The 14,145-nt window shown below is 36.3% G+C and overlaps 2 protein-coding genes across 2 annotated transcripts; both read right to left on the bottom strand.

Moving 5' to 3' along the window:
* Nucleotides 1-1,133: 1,133 nt before the first annotated feature.
* LOC131005511 (uncharacterized) lies at nucleotides 1,134-1,929 on the bottom strand. Its single transcript, XM_057932520.1, has one exon. The coding sequence runs from the start codon at nucleotides 1,714-1,716 to the stop codon at nucleotides 1,312-1,314; it is 405 nt and encodes a 134-aa protein (XP_057788503.1). The 5' UTR covers nucleotides 1,717-1,929; the 3' UTR covers nucleotides 1,134-1,311.
* Nucleotides 1,930-3,639: 1,710 nt separating this feature from the next.
* Nucleotides 3,640-13,176, bottom strand: LOC131005510 (uncharacterized). Its single transcript, XM_057932519.1, has 10 exons — nucleotides 12,736-13,176; nucleotides 10,706-12,341; nucleotides 8,728-10,119; nucleotides 7,841-8,166; nucleotides 5,880-7,555; nucleotides 5,110-5,491; nucleotides 4,825-4,987; nucleotides 4,471-4,574; nucleotides 4,262-4,353; nucleotides 3,640-4,143 (listed from the first exon to the last, which is right to left on the bottom strand). Exons 1-10 carry the CDS (start codon nucleotides 12,960-12,962, stop codon nucleotides 4,067-4,069), a joined length of 6,075 nt encoding a protein of 2,024 aa, XP_057788502.1. The 5' UTR covers nucleotides 12,963-13,176; the 3' UTR covers nucleotides 3,640-4,066.
* Nucleotides 13,177-14,145: the final 969 nt, after the last annotated feature.

Below are 14,145 nucleotides of genomic sequence, written 5' to 3'. Positions count from 1 at the left end.
TAAACTACTCTCCTCTTTTCAGTGGCACGACTCCTTAAAATTGGGGGTATTCATTTTGTCTTCATTGATTGACTACATTTAAACCGGTTTCATACTTCACTTGTAATCGAACAACAGCGATAGACTACCTACCTATTAAGAATATTACATTCAATTTTTTAATCAAGCTTTTGCTATCATACCATACAAATATATATATATATCTGTATATATATATATATATCATGCATTATTTCATATTCCGTATCAAACAAATCCTAAATATAAGTAAATCAACTTTATGATATAGATACAAATTAATTACTCGAAAGGTAAATATAAGTAAACCAACTTTATCATATATAGATACGAATTAATTATTCAAATGTAACATAATGTTATCCCAAATTTATAATCTTCATATGACCTTTACAACTTTATAATTACGACATTGAACATCAAAGTTTGTCTCATATATATATATAGGGAGAGCTAAAATAAGTACATTTTTTAAGATATAAAATAAGAATTATTTTCACACCTTAGATAATCAAGATATACGGTTGATTCATCATGATGAATTCATGATCCTGAGTTCGAATCTCAAAGGTAGCAAAAATTTATTTTTTGCAATTTATATCTTTATACAACGAATTCATACGTGTTAGACATAAAATTCATACATTTTTCCTAGTTCTTATTTCTTATTTTAAGAGGTGCTCTCGTCGAACTAATATTATTGAAATTTGTATTCACAAAAACAACACACATTTTAGGAGCCCGAAGACGTTTTCAAAAAGATTAAAATCATTAATTAATTTGAATATTGTATTATTTCTCGTAATTAAGCCAAAAGCTTTTAAAGTAGATTTCTCGAAAAGAAGAAAGTGGGCGAAAATGGCCCCGCTTAGCTTGTTTTTAATAAATTAAAAATTAAATTTAAAGACCCATTACGACAGCATAAATTAAAGTCCTTTAGCTTCAGAACTTTCTAGTATTGCGTGGTACACTACTATTAATTACGACGTTTTTCATAAAAAAATTAAATTGTAAATTTTAATATTGTATTATTCCTCGTAATTAAGCCACAAGATTTTGAGGTAGATTTCTCAAGAAAAGAAAAAAAAAAATAAGAGAGAGATGAGAGAGTTATATTGAGGTAGAACCAACTCTAAATTTCTGCTCGTAAAATAAGACTAAGAATTAACGTGAAAAAAAGCAGCAATTAAAATGAACACAGAAACGATAACTATATTAATATACAAACACAAAAACTAAAAAGCCAAAACCACCATCTAAAAACTCTTTGTTAAGTATATTATTCAAATCCAATCAGCCAAACCAGCTCTCGAGAAAAGTAGACTGATACTGCACAAGCACCAGCAGCAGCACGATCGCCGCCAGCACCCCCCACGGCGAGCTCCCCTCATTCGCCGCCGTCAGGTAGTACTCCCGCCGCCGCCGATCCCACGGCGTGGATCCGAAGATCAACCCCCCGGGGTACTCCCGGTCCGACATCCAGCGCACGGCGAAGAGAAGCAGCAGCGGCGCCGCCATGAGCATCCATCCCATGCTCTCCTCCGTCGCCTCCACGACGTCCTCGTAGGAGACGTACCATTGGAAGCCGAGGAAGAGGGCGACCACGGCCAGGATCAGCAGGACCGGGTAGGGCACGGGGTTGAGAGAGAAAGTGTCGAAAATTGAAGAAGACGAATACGGATTTCTTCCATACGCCATGAATTTTGATCGATGATTTGAGGTTTTTGAGTAGTGAGGGTTTTGTTGGTGTTTCTTTTTTTGGGGTGTTTACTACTGAGGTAGTTGAGAATGATGGCCTAATTTGATTTATTGAATATGGAGAGAGAGAGAAAGCGCATGTGTTCGGTTTTGGTTGGGTGTGGTGCGGCCTACTCAATTTAACTTGTGTCGACTGTTTCTAGCCGTTTATTTGGACATGTTATATATATTCTTTTTTTTATATAAATTTATTATGAGAAAATAATACTAATATAAAAAATAAAAAATAAAAATTCACATTTTAAATGTTATATTCTTTAGAATGAAAAATAAGCTTATCCCATATTTTTTCGCTTTAGATGAGAACATATTATCACATTAATATCACATAATAATATTATCATGACTTAAATTTAAAAGTGAATATAAAATAGCAGCTTTATTTTGTTTTGTTTTCTAACCTGTTTGGAAAAAATATACTACAAAACATATAAAAATAAAAAAGATCAAAATTTATATTTTCCACCATTTCTTTTATCAAAGATAGTGCACCTTAAGGTTAGGGCTTTGTATTCCTTAGTTAGCCATATTCATATATTGGGGCTCAAGTTTAAAATTGATCCAAATAATCATGTAATTATAATTGATGTGAAGTGGATTCTAACATGAATAACATCTTATAACTGACACAAATGTTTCAACAAAATTAGGCTATAAAAATTTGATGAAGTAAGTACATGTACTAATATATCAATTCAATAATTTTACCATCCGTATTTGTTGGGTTCATCAACTTAGTGGAAAGATCTATTTATCATACATCAATGAGGTTCGGTCCAAATGATAAAATTGAGATATTCAAAAACTCTTCTTCATGAAAGGCATTGGGTTTAATCGCGCATGTGTATAACATAAATATAAATTTGAATCAGAAACTTGACTCATTTAAAAATAAAAAAAATAAAAACACGGTCTAAAGTAGTTAAATAAGAAATCGAGTACATCACTGCATAACGAGGGGGCTTAGAATATAAGACAAAAACATCATTAAACATCGAGACCCTAAAAACAATTATTTAATCCTATTTTAGTAATGACTATTGCAGATATCTTCACAATTGATAAACTCATTATTCATTGAATGACAAGTGACAAATGTCTTTGAAATAATTTTGCATTATATTCTTTTTGTGAGGCTTTTTGTAATGGCTGGGGTCGATATCGTACACCAGTAACACCATTAATAAATATGTTAATTACTTTTATGCCCACAATCCACTTATCAGGTCATCATAGATTCCTTTAGTTAAAGAACAAACAATATAGCCGATTATAATTATTTGCTTCGACGGCTCAATGAATTTTATATTAACACTCCTAATAAATGTACATAAGAAATTACTACTTTTATAAAGATACGTCCAAATGAACTAAATTATTCCTAATATTTCAATTACAATTGTATTTGTGGAACAAAGTTTTAAACATTCTTTTATTTTCCTTAGAGGTGGTCTTGTGAAGGTGGTTTTTTTAAAAAATTGGTTTCACAGGAGTTTTTGTGTTTTTGTTATTTGTTTTGTACGTTTTCACCAAATTACTTAATTCAATAAAGTTGAGGTGGCTAAATCCAGTTAAGCCGTGCAAATAATAAATTTTCGAGTCAAAAATTAAATTTTATTATAGAAAATCAATTTTAATTTTTTTAGTCTACTACATTTATTCAACATTTTAATAAGTAGATACATTTAATCTAAATAAAAAAATAAAATAAAGTGCATCATTGTTCACAAAATCAGACGCAGCTCACGATATCACATGTTTTTATAAACAACCAAACGAAGTCATCAACAACTAATTTTTTTACTTCACTTAAATTTGGCACATAATGCATATTTGTATTTAAAAAAAAAAACATTTTTCACATATAATTAATGAAAATGAGCATTTTTACCCACCAACACTTTTAAAAAGTTAAATACAACATCAATTTTATCGCTATCAAAAGTTTGAGATTACATTCGAATCTTAAAACAAATATTGCACCTCATTACAACATGCTTCAAAACTTATGGGGCAAAAATAAAAGATAAAAAAATTAAAAAGATAAGAAAATGTAATGTGAAAAGGCAGCCGAATCGCAATGTCGTACCACGAGCTTCTTGAATTGCACCCTGAAAATCTTGAAAAATTCAGTTCACCACAGAAACATGCGAGTCCACCATTCTCGAATCAAGCTTCTCATCAAACCAAGACTTCACAAATGTGGGAGATATTTCTAGAAGCTTCTTCCCAACGCCGTTCGACCCGACAAAATTTGGTACGTAGACAGCAGAGAGAGTGTTATCAATCATCAAACCTTCCCCTCAAACTGGAAATGAACCTTGTAATCATGCTGCAGAGCTGCCAGGGTACTTCTGCAGGGACCCTCTGAGAGAAGCAAGAGCTTAGTGACAAAATGAGACGGGCCAAATTCGAGCACGAATGATAAGATCATAGTATTCTATTTCTAAATCTAGAAGCTGAGTTACAGAGGTAGATAGATTACCTCCAAACGTAGTGTGAAGGAGTTGGAGATCATCGGCTGAGCATGAGTCGACTAGAGCATATAGGCCGGGCTTCAGAGCCTCGTCTACTTCCCTAGAGAAGAATAGGGAGATGATCAAGAGATGTGAAATGTGTCGAGGATTATGTAGATGAAATGAAAGAGAAGAACATATATAGCAGTTACTCGAAATCAAGTGAAGTATGAAATACCTTATGATGCCAGTTTTAGCTGGGCCAAATCCACAGTAAACCCATATGTAACGCGACAGAAACTGAAACGAGAATTGCCCAAAAACATCCTTCTGTTGGCGGACCTGGAGAGAGGTTTCATCGAGGAAAAGTTAATGGCACGTGTAGATAAAACTAAAACATCAAGAACTTGCAAAAAAAAACAGGTCTTAGTCTTAGAAATGCTGATAACCAACATATGGAAAACTTTATGAGATGAAGAAACGAGTAGATAATTTAAGTTTACATGATATATATCAGCAGTGACAAATATTTCAGAACCAAATACACTGTAAAATGACAGATTTGCGATGAGAAGAGCAAATAAAGACACACCTCTTCATATATTCTTCGCAGACTGCTGGCACATATTACGGCCTCTTGTATTTCCCAAGCGAAAATCTCTCTTCCAGAAACATGTTCGGTATTTACTGTCTGTAAGCAATGAAGAAGAATACTAACCGAATCTTGAAGAAGAGCTATGCACTGACGAGTCTCACTATATACACAAGAAGAACAAGGAGCAAAAGTTAGTAGATGGTTTAAGAGGAAGGAAGAAAGATTATAATTTTTTTCAGCTGCTCGAATTGAAATGGCCAACATTATGAAGAAAGATACTACCTTTTATGATGCTTAAGAGCAGTGCATAGCATACGGCAACATGCATCATATAGCTCCATTGATGCCTTTCGATCCACAACAGCTTTGATAGGAGATTCAGATATCAGAAGTTGTAGAAAGTATTGAAAAAGTGCCCCAGGTACGCGCAGGGACTGTGCAACATGGCAGGCATCTATTTCGAAGAAAGAGGGTTTTCCAGATATTTTTGTTAGTAATTCGATACACATGAGAGTAACTGCTCCAGAATCAGGTCCGCCAGAATCCTTGGTTGAGTCGACATAGCTATAGAAGATTCTGGGACCCTGCAAATGAAGGATGATATTGAAAAGTCCAGCAACTAGGTTCTGGATGTGTTTCTTGATCATATTCAAACGCCTAGGCCCTGCAAATTACAAAAGAAACTGAGAATACTGTATCCAGTAAAGTGTGAGTTAACATAAGAAACGACTAACTAAACCTATGTTAACCATAAATATGGACATTTAACAGTCAAGAAAAGGTCTTATGTGCTGCATTTTTGGCATTATCAGAAAGGACTGTGTGCCACCTGTGCTTATAGTGAAGAAGCTCATTTTACCAATCTGAGCTCACATCCTTGCCTCTCGAAAACAAAGGACTTTTTCCAAAGGCCACCAATGGAAAAGAATGGCCATTTTCAGTACAGTATAAATCGATGGTAAAGCAAGTGATTATGTAGAATGGATACAATAAAGCAAAGAAACAATTGATTTTTTAGTACATTAGAAGTAAAGAAAATGAGGAAGATTTACCTGTTACAAATTCAAGAATTGAATCCAAGCAAACAATACCAGCGGCAACTACAGAGGAGACCTCCCCTCCATTTAAACTTCCACAAAGTATTTCATAATTTGTCATCGAGCCATCCCATACCCCAACTAAAGCTCTCTCAACAGCCTGAATGATAGATAGTAAGTGAAATTCAGATGATTTCCTAACGTACGTACTAAATGACATCCTTAACCTTTCCTTCAATTCAGCCCATCGACTTCTCTCCCAAGAAAATTGGGACTTCATTTGACCAGCCAGCTTTGTCAGTGATCCTCGCTCTTGGGAAGCTAACTTTGCTTCCTTCCCTTGTAAACAGATGCATTTACCAATTGCTCTCTGTTGCAAGACTATAAGCTTGACATAAAAATCTTTGGACAAGGAAGGATCGATATGTGGAAAGTAATTGCCTAGCTCTTCAAGGAACCTCACAACACCATCTAACCAAAGCAAAGCGAATTGACCTGGCAATTCACTTCCGGAAAATTCCAACAGCATAAACTCGGAAATGTCGACCACAATTGGAAACAAGCTCCAAGATAAGGAAGTAGATTCAATCTGCAAGTTCAGTCTTAAAATAGCTGAACATGCAATAAACAGCTGTCCAAGAATATAAGCCGCCTCAGGATTCTCACCTCTGAAAACTTGCATCAGCAATGATTTCTTAAGATGAAGTTTCTTATGTGGAACCTCTCTCAGAAAAGCTTCCAGGTCTGGAAATGATAAACGGGATTTTCTCTTAGGATCACATTTTGTAGGATCACCCATTATATCAGAGGGCACCATTTTCTTAGTAGGGCACCCCTCATTTGAGCCATCTCCGAAAACACTGCACCAACCAGATGAGGCACTTGCTTTCAATTCATCACTATTTACAGACATGCTGGGATTTGGATTATCCTCAATTAACACTGCCTTCACGAAAATTATTGCAAATTCCACATATGCTTCTATACATGACTTCATTCTAGTCATCAGTTCAACATCATAACTTGACGATTTCATTCTGGAATTACTATTAACTGCTTTTTGGTCACCTAAAGCAGAAGCTATGCCCCATAATAGTCCTTGGAAACAAGCAATTATGGATGATAACTTATTCAAATCCTGAGGCCCAGTTATGCACTCTCTTTTCTTATCACCAGATGCCTCCCTGACAGTAGTAATAGACTTTTGCAGGTCGTCTTCTAACGCCTTAGCTAATTCCGAGATACTTCGAGATGCAACCAAAGTCTCTTTCGGATATGATAGAAGGTCAGATAGGTCAGACGGTTCACTTACATGATCTGCTTTATCTCTTTTTGTGTGGGAATTCCTAACAGATGCAACAGAGCTAATTGCATGTTCGTATTGGTTTTTAGTAACCAACAGCAACACATGAGATGTGTAATCCAAAAATGAGAAAAGTGCAGCTCTAGCTTCAAAAGCTACATCTTTAGGGAATGCATGTTGAAACTCAATTGCCACTGACAATGATTTTAGAAGCCATGGCAAAGGAAACAAGCAAAGTGGAGATTGACTTCCATCCACGTTATCTTTGCTAGAAGCTACAGCTAAAATCTGAAGAGCCTTTCTACAGGTCACAAGCAATCGAAATATCTGATAAGTATCGAGAGACCATGTTGGGCTGTGCCCACCTAACAAGCTCCCAACCAGAATCCTGAAAAGCATATCATGACACATTAGATAAAATGAGAAGCAGGCCCAGCACAAAACTAAAGCTGAGATGTTGAATGTGTTGTTAACTCTATGTTTGAAGATAAAATTTCCAAGGTGTTCATCACATAGTCAAAAGGCATTCAGTGTAGAATAATTGCAGTATTCATTCTGTCTTTAGCCAGTTGAATATGCCACCTCTTAATGGTTATTTCTGTTTCGATTCACAGTAGATAAGTTTTAATAGGGAAAATAAGAAATACTAGTAAAATTCTAGTCCATAACTTGCCTTTCAAAATTGAGAATATACGTAATGTACAATGACGAAGATTTCAAACTTAAGTATTCTTCTGGCATCCGTATCAGAAGATGGAGCAGACACTGACACCTAGCAAATTCATCATCAAGTTGCTTATTGCTAGACTCAGTTTGTACCATATTTTGGATTGTCTGTGGTGAAGTACTGCTTTGCATGTCAGATGTATTTCCAACTGCAGCTATTGCCTCGAGCCAATCAGGTGAGTTACTCAAATCAACTGTAGAAGTATTAAATATAGATAGAACTGACTTCTGCAGAATTCTGCAGAACCTTGAGGCCATATATCTGCGGACAAACTGAGAAAGAAGTCAGAGAGGACCAGGCAAGTGGAGATACCAACAGCTAAGGTTGAAGAAGAAGATTAAAAAGGTGAGTAGGTAACAGGTATATACTGTCAAATGAGGATGCAATGGCAAAATGAATAGTTAAGTAGATATTTGTCATGAGAGAATGTAATGTCCTTGGAGACTTGAATTTCAACATATTGACTTCTTAAAGATCATGCACTGATTGCTCACTCCATTCAGACCAGGTAGTTAATCCCATTTCATCCTCATTTCAAGCAATCTAACATATGGTTCTCTTAAAAGACAAAGAACATAAAGGATACTTAGCTACATCTTCTTATTCAGCGTGAACCTTAACCACTATATCTATTCACAATTACAAGAAGAATGTTACCCCCATTAGCTATAGAACATTTGACTAGATCGTGCATTTAAACAGATTACTTTCTTATGAAGCAGCACATATTGTCCCCTTAACATTTCGATCGAGACCGTTGGCACTGGAGGAAAAGAAATAGCATGGATAGCAGAGAAAAATGTCTCCTATATGCAGTATTAATCGTATCTTACTCTTTGCTCATAAGATATGATGTTGCTTAGAAACTCCAGTGCTATCTGCGGTGCAGTTCCTGTCTTCAGGCGCCCAGTTGTGCTCATATTGTGATCTTGAAAGCTGACTAAACAGGAAAGGGATGCCTGGATTATATGCGTAAGAAAATTCCTCGAGTGCTTCTTGCTAGCATAAGAGCACCAGATATCGACATTTTTACAAATTAACCGCCACAGTATAGATGTCCATGACTTCTCATCCAAGAAGCCTACGGCGATGTTTGACGAATTATTATCATGCAGACCATGAAAGTGGGTACCACCTATATCATCATCCAACAAGGATGAGGACTCCTTGTCATTGGCAATGGACGGAAGACATTCCAGCATAAACTCTGCCAGACTGGCAGCTTCTTTTCTCATTTTTGGGACAAACTTTGTCCATTTCCGGATTCTCTTACGATTAGAAGACAAATCAGCTTCATCTTTCAACTTAGTCTGATCCATCGTTTGGTTCCACTGAAGCATATACTCAGAAGACCTTATCAGCCTATTTAAGTCAGCAAGTCTCTGAAGAGCCATTACATTTAAAACATACACCAATGGTGGACAAAGTACAGCAGAATCTTGAATGCATATATCTGAAACAGAATTTATAACATCAAGGAGGGCCACTGAAGGTGGCAGGATCCAGGAAAGAAAGCCTTCACTGGCAGAAGCAGTCATCTCCAACCAATCCCTTCCACAGTGAACAGTTAATGAATCATCTATTACTCCAGACATCATTTTTGAAGCATCAGGAGGCATAAGGCAGATGGCTTGCCGAAATAAGCTTCTGCAGGATATTATCAATCGCAAGAAGAGCACCAAGATCCAGCATATAGTCACACTGTCTGGTCCAGTACTCTTACTCAAAATTCTTCCATCTACCAAAACAGAAAATTCTATGCCACAATCCAGCTGGTGGGTAACCAGACTACCCAAGCTAGGGCGTATGATTTCTATGAAACTCTTCAAAGAAGCACCAATAGAATAGCTATTACCAGAAGTAACCGTTAGTGAGTCTAGAATGATTGCATATACTTCACACAACACCTTTCCCAGGAGTTCTGCTCGCAAATGACCTTCCAGAGGATCAGAGCTACATGAATTTGACTTCCCTGTTTCACCTGTACCAGCTGAGTGATCCCCAAAACTCATCCACTCTAGAGATTCCTTAAAATCTGTACAAAACTGCCGAAGGCACGCAGATCCTTGCCCTTCAGGTATGGCTTTAATAGCATTGCTAAGAGAGAGCCTAAATTTTGAAGAGCAGAACAACACGCTCAATGAATTTGAATATGCTTCACTGTCCCCCGCAAGTAACAAAGATTGCCTCACTGCTTTACAAAGTGCATATATTGCAGAATCCATCTACACTAGTTTAATACACAAGTCATAAAATGATCCGTTCAACTAATTTAAAAGCAATTTAATGGAAACCAAGTAATGCATAACAATGAAGAAAGAGAAAGTCTTCCATAAAATCTAAGTATTTTCATGTTCAGGCAAATCAAAATAGTTTATGACTGAGTTTTGCAATCAGCTCCATAGAGAAATGGCTAGAATCATGCCTTCAAAAGCTAACTTGAAAGAGTTACTTGTTCTAAGAAGGTAAAGTGGATGATGCCTGATCATATTCCATACAACAAATAGTCTGTGTTCATAATTATTCCATCCGCTAAGAGATTAAAGAAAAAGAAATAAAAGTGCCACAATCTTATGTCTTGTTCTTAGGGAAATATGAGAAACTTCAAGCGGTGAACCTCTTCTGTATAAAGAGAGAGGTCTAGGGTTCAATCCTCTCACCGTCCCCCTTCCCCCAACTCAGAAACAAAAATGTTTAAAACTTTTATGTCAGAACGATGAAAATCCTATGATCATTTATCAAAGACAGATATACTAAGCAAATAAAGGTATACGGAGAAATAACAGCACATAGTCATGTATGGTCTCTAACCTGTCGAAGGTCACTATATACATCAATAAGCCTGCAGCTCAGATTCAATATCTCTGAGGACAAATGAGGCTGACCTGGCATGTCCATTGAACTATAGCAGCAGGCAGCAGAGGAGAAAATCATCATCCATAAGGTTTCTAGATCATCCCCAACAACCTCATATTCAATATTTAACAAGTGATGTACACTAACTATAAGCTCTGTCCTCACAGAAATCAAGACTTCCCTATTTGATTTTTCATCGTCGCGAAAAGATGATGTTTCCATTTTGGCAGATAATGACATCAACACAGCATGGATAGACTTCAAGAAATTCCGGGAAGCCCCTTCAGAGGTATCCTCAGTTCTTAGGTACAGCTTGTCACAAACGAGGCTAAAAAGTACACTATTAATGGATCTTAGTGTTTTACAAACATTATATAATGCAGAAACTACTTTCCCTTCGGATTGAAGATATGTATTGATATCTGCCAATTGATATTCCATAATCTGTATGTAAAAGTCAAATATCGATCGCCGAAGTTCTGCATTCATGCTATGACTACGACTTGCTGGAGTCACTTTTGAAGCCATTGTTTGGCTATGATGAGGGGCACTTGAAACATGAGTGGCCGTGCTGAAATCTGATCCCCTAGAACCTGCATTACCAACTGAAAATCCATTTTGCTTCATAACACAACAAACAAACAAGTGAAGCAACTTTCCCAAACCAATTAACGCCAAGTCATTCTTCTTGGCTACTATCTTCTCCACTTTATCAAATAGGTGCCTGTGATAACTTTTATTCACCAGCTTTTCATCCTTTAAGGAAACATCAAACGAATTTCTATATCTAACAGAACTCTGAAGGCTGAGAAATCCTTCAATGTGAGTAGGGTGGAACAGTCCTTGGCCCAAAACTTCTTCCGCCCATTTAGATAGATCTTTCCAATCATTATCACTGCCACAAGGTATAGAATGCAAACCATGTAACAAGTGCAGCAGAGGCTCAAGAAGCTTATCAATGAAATTTTGGAAACCATTTTTACGTGTTGGGTGAATGCTTAAAAACTTAGCAAATGGCTCAAACAAATAACAAGCTAACTGCAAGATGAAATCCCCAAGCTTGCTTCCATCAAGCTGGCACGTAACAACTTTCAAGGCTGAGTCAATCATTTTTTCCATGAGTAAAATCCACAAGTCTAAATTTTTGTTAGCAACTCCACCATGGAATGAGAATACCATCGAGACACAATCAAGCACAATATCATATATCTGTAGTCTTTCTCTTGAAAGTGTTTTCTTAACAGATGATGCCGTTTTATTAATAAAAGATGATGCATCCCTTGCAATTGCAAGAATCACCCGTAAAATGTCCCTAGAGCATGTCAACGGCATATGAAGGTTTTTCAACTCCTCCAAGCAGAAATGAAAGATTTTCCAGCACCTAAAATCCATAATTGACACAGAAGTTTCAAACTGAGGTGCTTCTTCATCATGCCTTGTTTTCTTTTCTGAAGAAATGAGAACTGATTGGATCCAATTGTTTACGAAAACTATCGTTCTTGAAGTATCCAATACCTGCGACCTCTGACAAATATCATCCATCTCTTCACTATTGCTTGAATTTGCATAATTAAATGCCAAATCAATGTTCCTGCATTAGACCTCTTTATCGTTAAGCATGTCTTGGATTCCAAACGATTGTGTAAACTTAATAAAGTTGAGCAGAATACAATACTTCAACTAGAACACACACACACACACGCACGCAAACTAGCTACGACTACTAATTAAATTTTATTGCTAACAAATTCCTAAACTATATTTATATCTCGAGAACTGATCGAATTCAAAACTTTCACGCCACTAAAACAATCCGTTTTTCTCATCTTGCTCGCATCTAATTTCCTTCGCGAATGCTACCAAACATTCCCATGCCCCAAACTATTTCCTCATAATTCACTGAAATCGCAATAATTTATCATCCAAACACAACGAGCTCAATCCATTAAATCAAAATGTGCATAATAAAAACACACTAAACTTACTTCAGAATATCGACGTTCTTGTCTTGTAGCGACAGAATCAGCTGCAAATTCTTCCACGGCGAACGCTCTTCCTTCCCCCCGCCCGGTTCATCGACACGAGCAGATTTTAAATTTTCTCGCACCTCTTCGATAACATCAGTGCTTCTTTGCTTCCTTTTCTTACTGTGCGGCTTTGTTCCTCCACGACCGCCGCTTCGCCGCCGCGACGACGGAACTGCGCTGTCCATTACGATGTTGCAAGTTCTGAGTGGAGGAACGAACGCTGGAATCGTGTGTAACCTATAGACTCGGTATCGGATTGAGACGGCGGTGAGCTGTTGTTCTCTTGCTCAGTGTGTGCGCAGCGGCCGCCGAGACGGTGGTTGAAGGGGTGAAGAGTGGCGGCAGGGGCGGGCGTGTAAGGTTAACCGCGAAAATGAAGAAGGGTTGGGTTGTTTACAAAAAAAAATCCTCAAATTTGTAAAACATTTAAAAATAGAGTAAGTATCGCTTTAAATTTGTATACATCAAAACTATATGTATGATATACCATAGTTTAGTTTTAATTATTTTTTACTATTTAATGTATTTTTTTATTTTTAATAATATAATTTAATTTTTTATTTTGTTCGCTTTGAAAAAATCACACTCAAACGAATCGAAAAATCATTTTAAAAAAATCGAAATAAAATCAAAATATTTTAAATCGAAATAAAATCATTTAATATTTTGATTTGAACGTATTCAATTGTTCAATTTCAAATATTTGGTTCACTCATATCACTAACTCATACTTTTAAAAGGAGTTAATATATAGAAGTATCCGCTTTCATATTGTAAAATTAAAATATAGTCTATGAAATAAAAATATTAAAAAATAATCAGTCTTTATGTAAAAGTATAAAATTACCCTTATCATTAAAATTTTAAAAATTGGCCACTTTTTTTCTTCCCTCACAGGCTCTCTATGATTCCCCACTGTTGCGCCTCAACGCATGATCTCCATCTTACATAGGCCACTGTTGCACCTCAACGGCGTCAACGCATTCAATTCGAGAAGGCTAAATTGGTAGCCTTCTGATTGTGGTAGCCAAATTGGCGCAAAAAATTTTGATTACTTGAAGGAAAAATATGCTTTACATTGACGTTATATTTTGAATTTTCGAGAACCTTAAGGTTCGCAGATAGCTCCAGATTTGTGTAGAAGTCTCTCTCTCTCCACGCATAATTGGTAATTTATTAATAAATTTAACTGGTGTTTTGGGAGCGTATTGATCGATTCAAATAGAAAGAGATTTTGTATAATTGATTAATTTTTGTTGAATTCACAATCGGATCTATAAATTCACATTTAATGTTCTTGAATACACGATCAAATTTATGAATTCACAACTATAAATTCACAAATTGGATGTTCTTGAATTCACGACC

Source organism: Salvia miltiorrhiza, chromosome 1 (assembly GCF_028751815.1).
Source record: "Salvia miltiorrhiza cultivar Shanhuang (shh) chromosome 1, IMPLAD_Smil_shh, whole genome shotgun sequence".
NCBI classification, from domain to species: domain Eukaryota; kingdom Viridiplantae; phylum Streptophyta; class Magnoliopsida; order Lamiales; family Lamiaceae; genus Salvia; species Salvia miltiorrhiza.
This window is presented reverse-complemented; position numbering and strand designations above follow the sequence as displayed.

Excerpts from the sequence above, each read along its gene's own strand:
- LOC131005511 (XM_057932520.1), bottom strand. The coding sequence starts at position 1,716 with ATGGCGTATGGAAGAAATCCGTATTCGTCTTCTTCAATTTTCGACACT.
- LOC131005510 (XM_057932519.1), bottom strand. The coding sequence starts at position 12,962 with ATGGACAGCGCAGTTCCGTCGTCGCGGCGGCGAAGCGGCGGTCGTGGA. Across the intron at positions 10,120-10,705 it reads TATATAGTGACCTTCGACAG|ATGGATTCTGCAATATATGC; the intron begins GTTAGAGACCAT and ends AAACTAGTGTAG. Across the intron at positions 4,575-4,824 it reads TGCGAAGAATATATGAAGAG|GTCCGCCAACAGAAGGATGT; the intron begins GTGTGTCTTTAT and ends ACCTCTCTCCAG.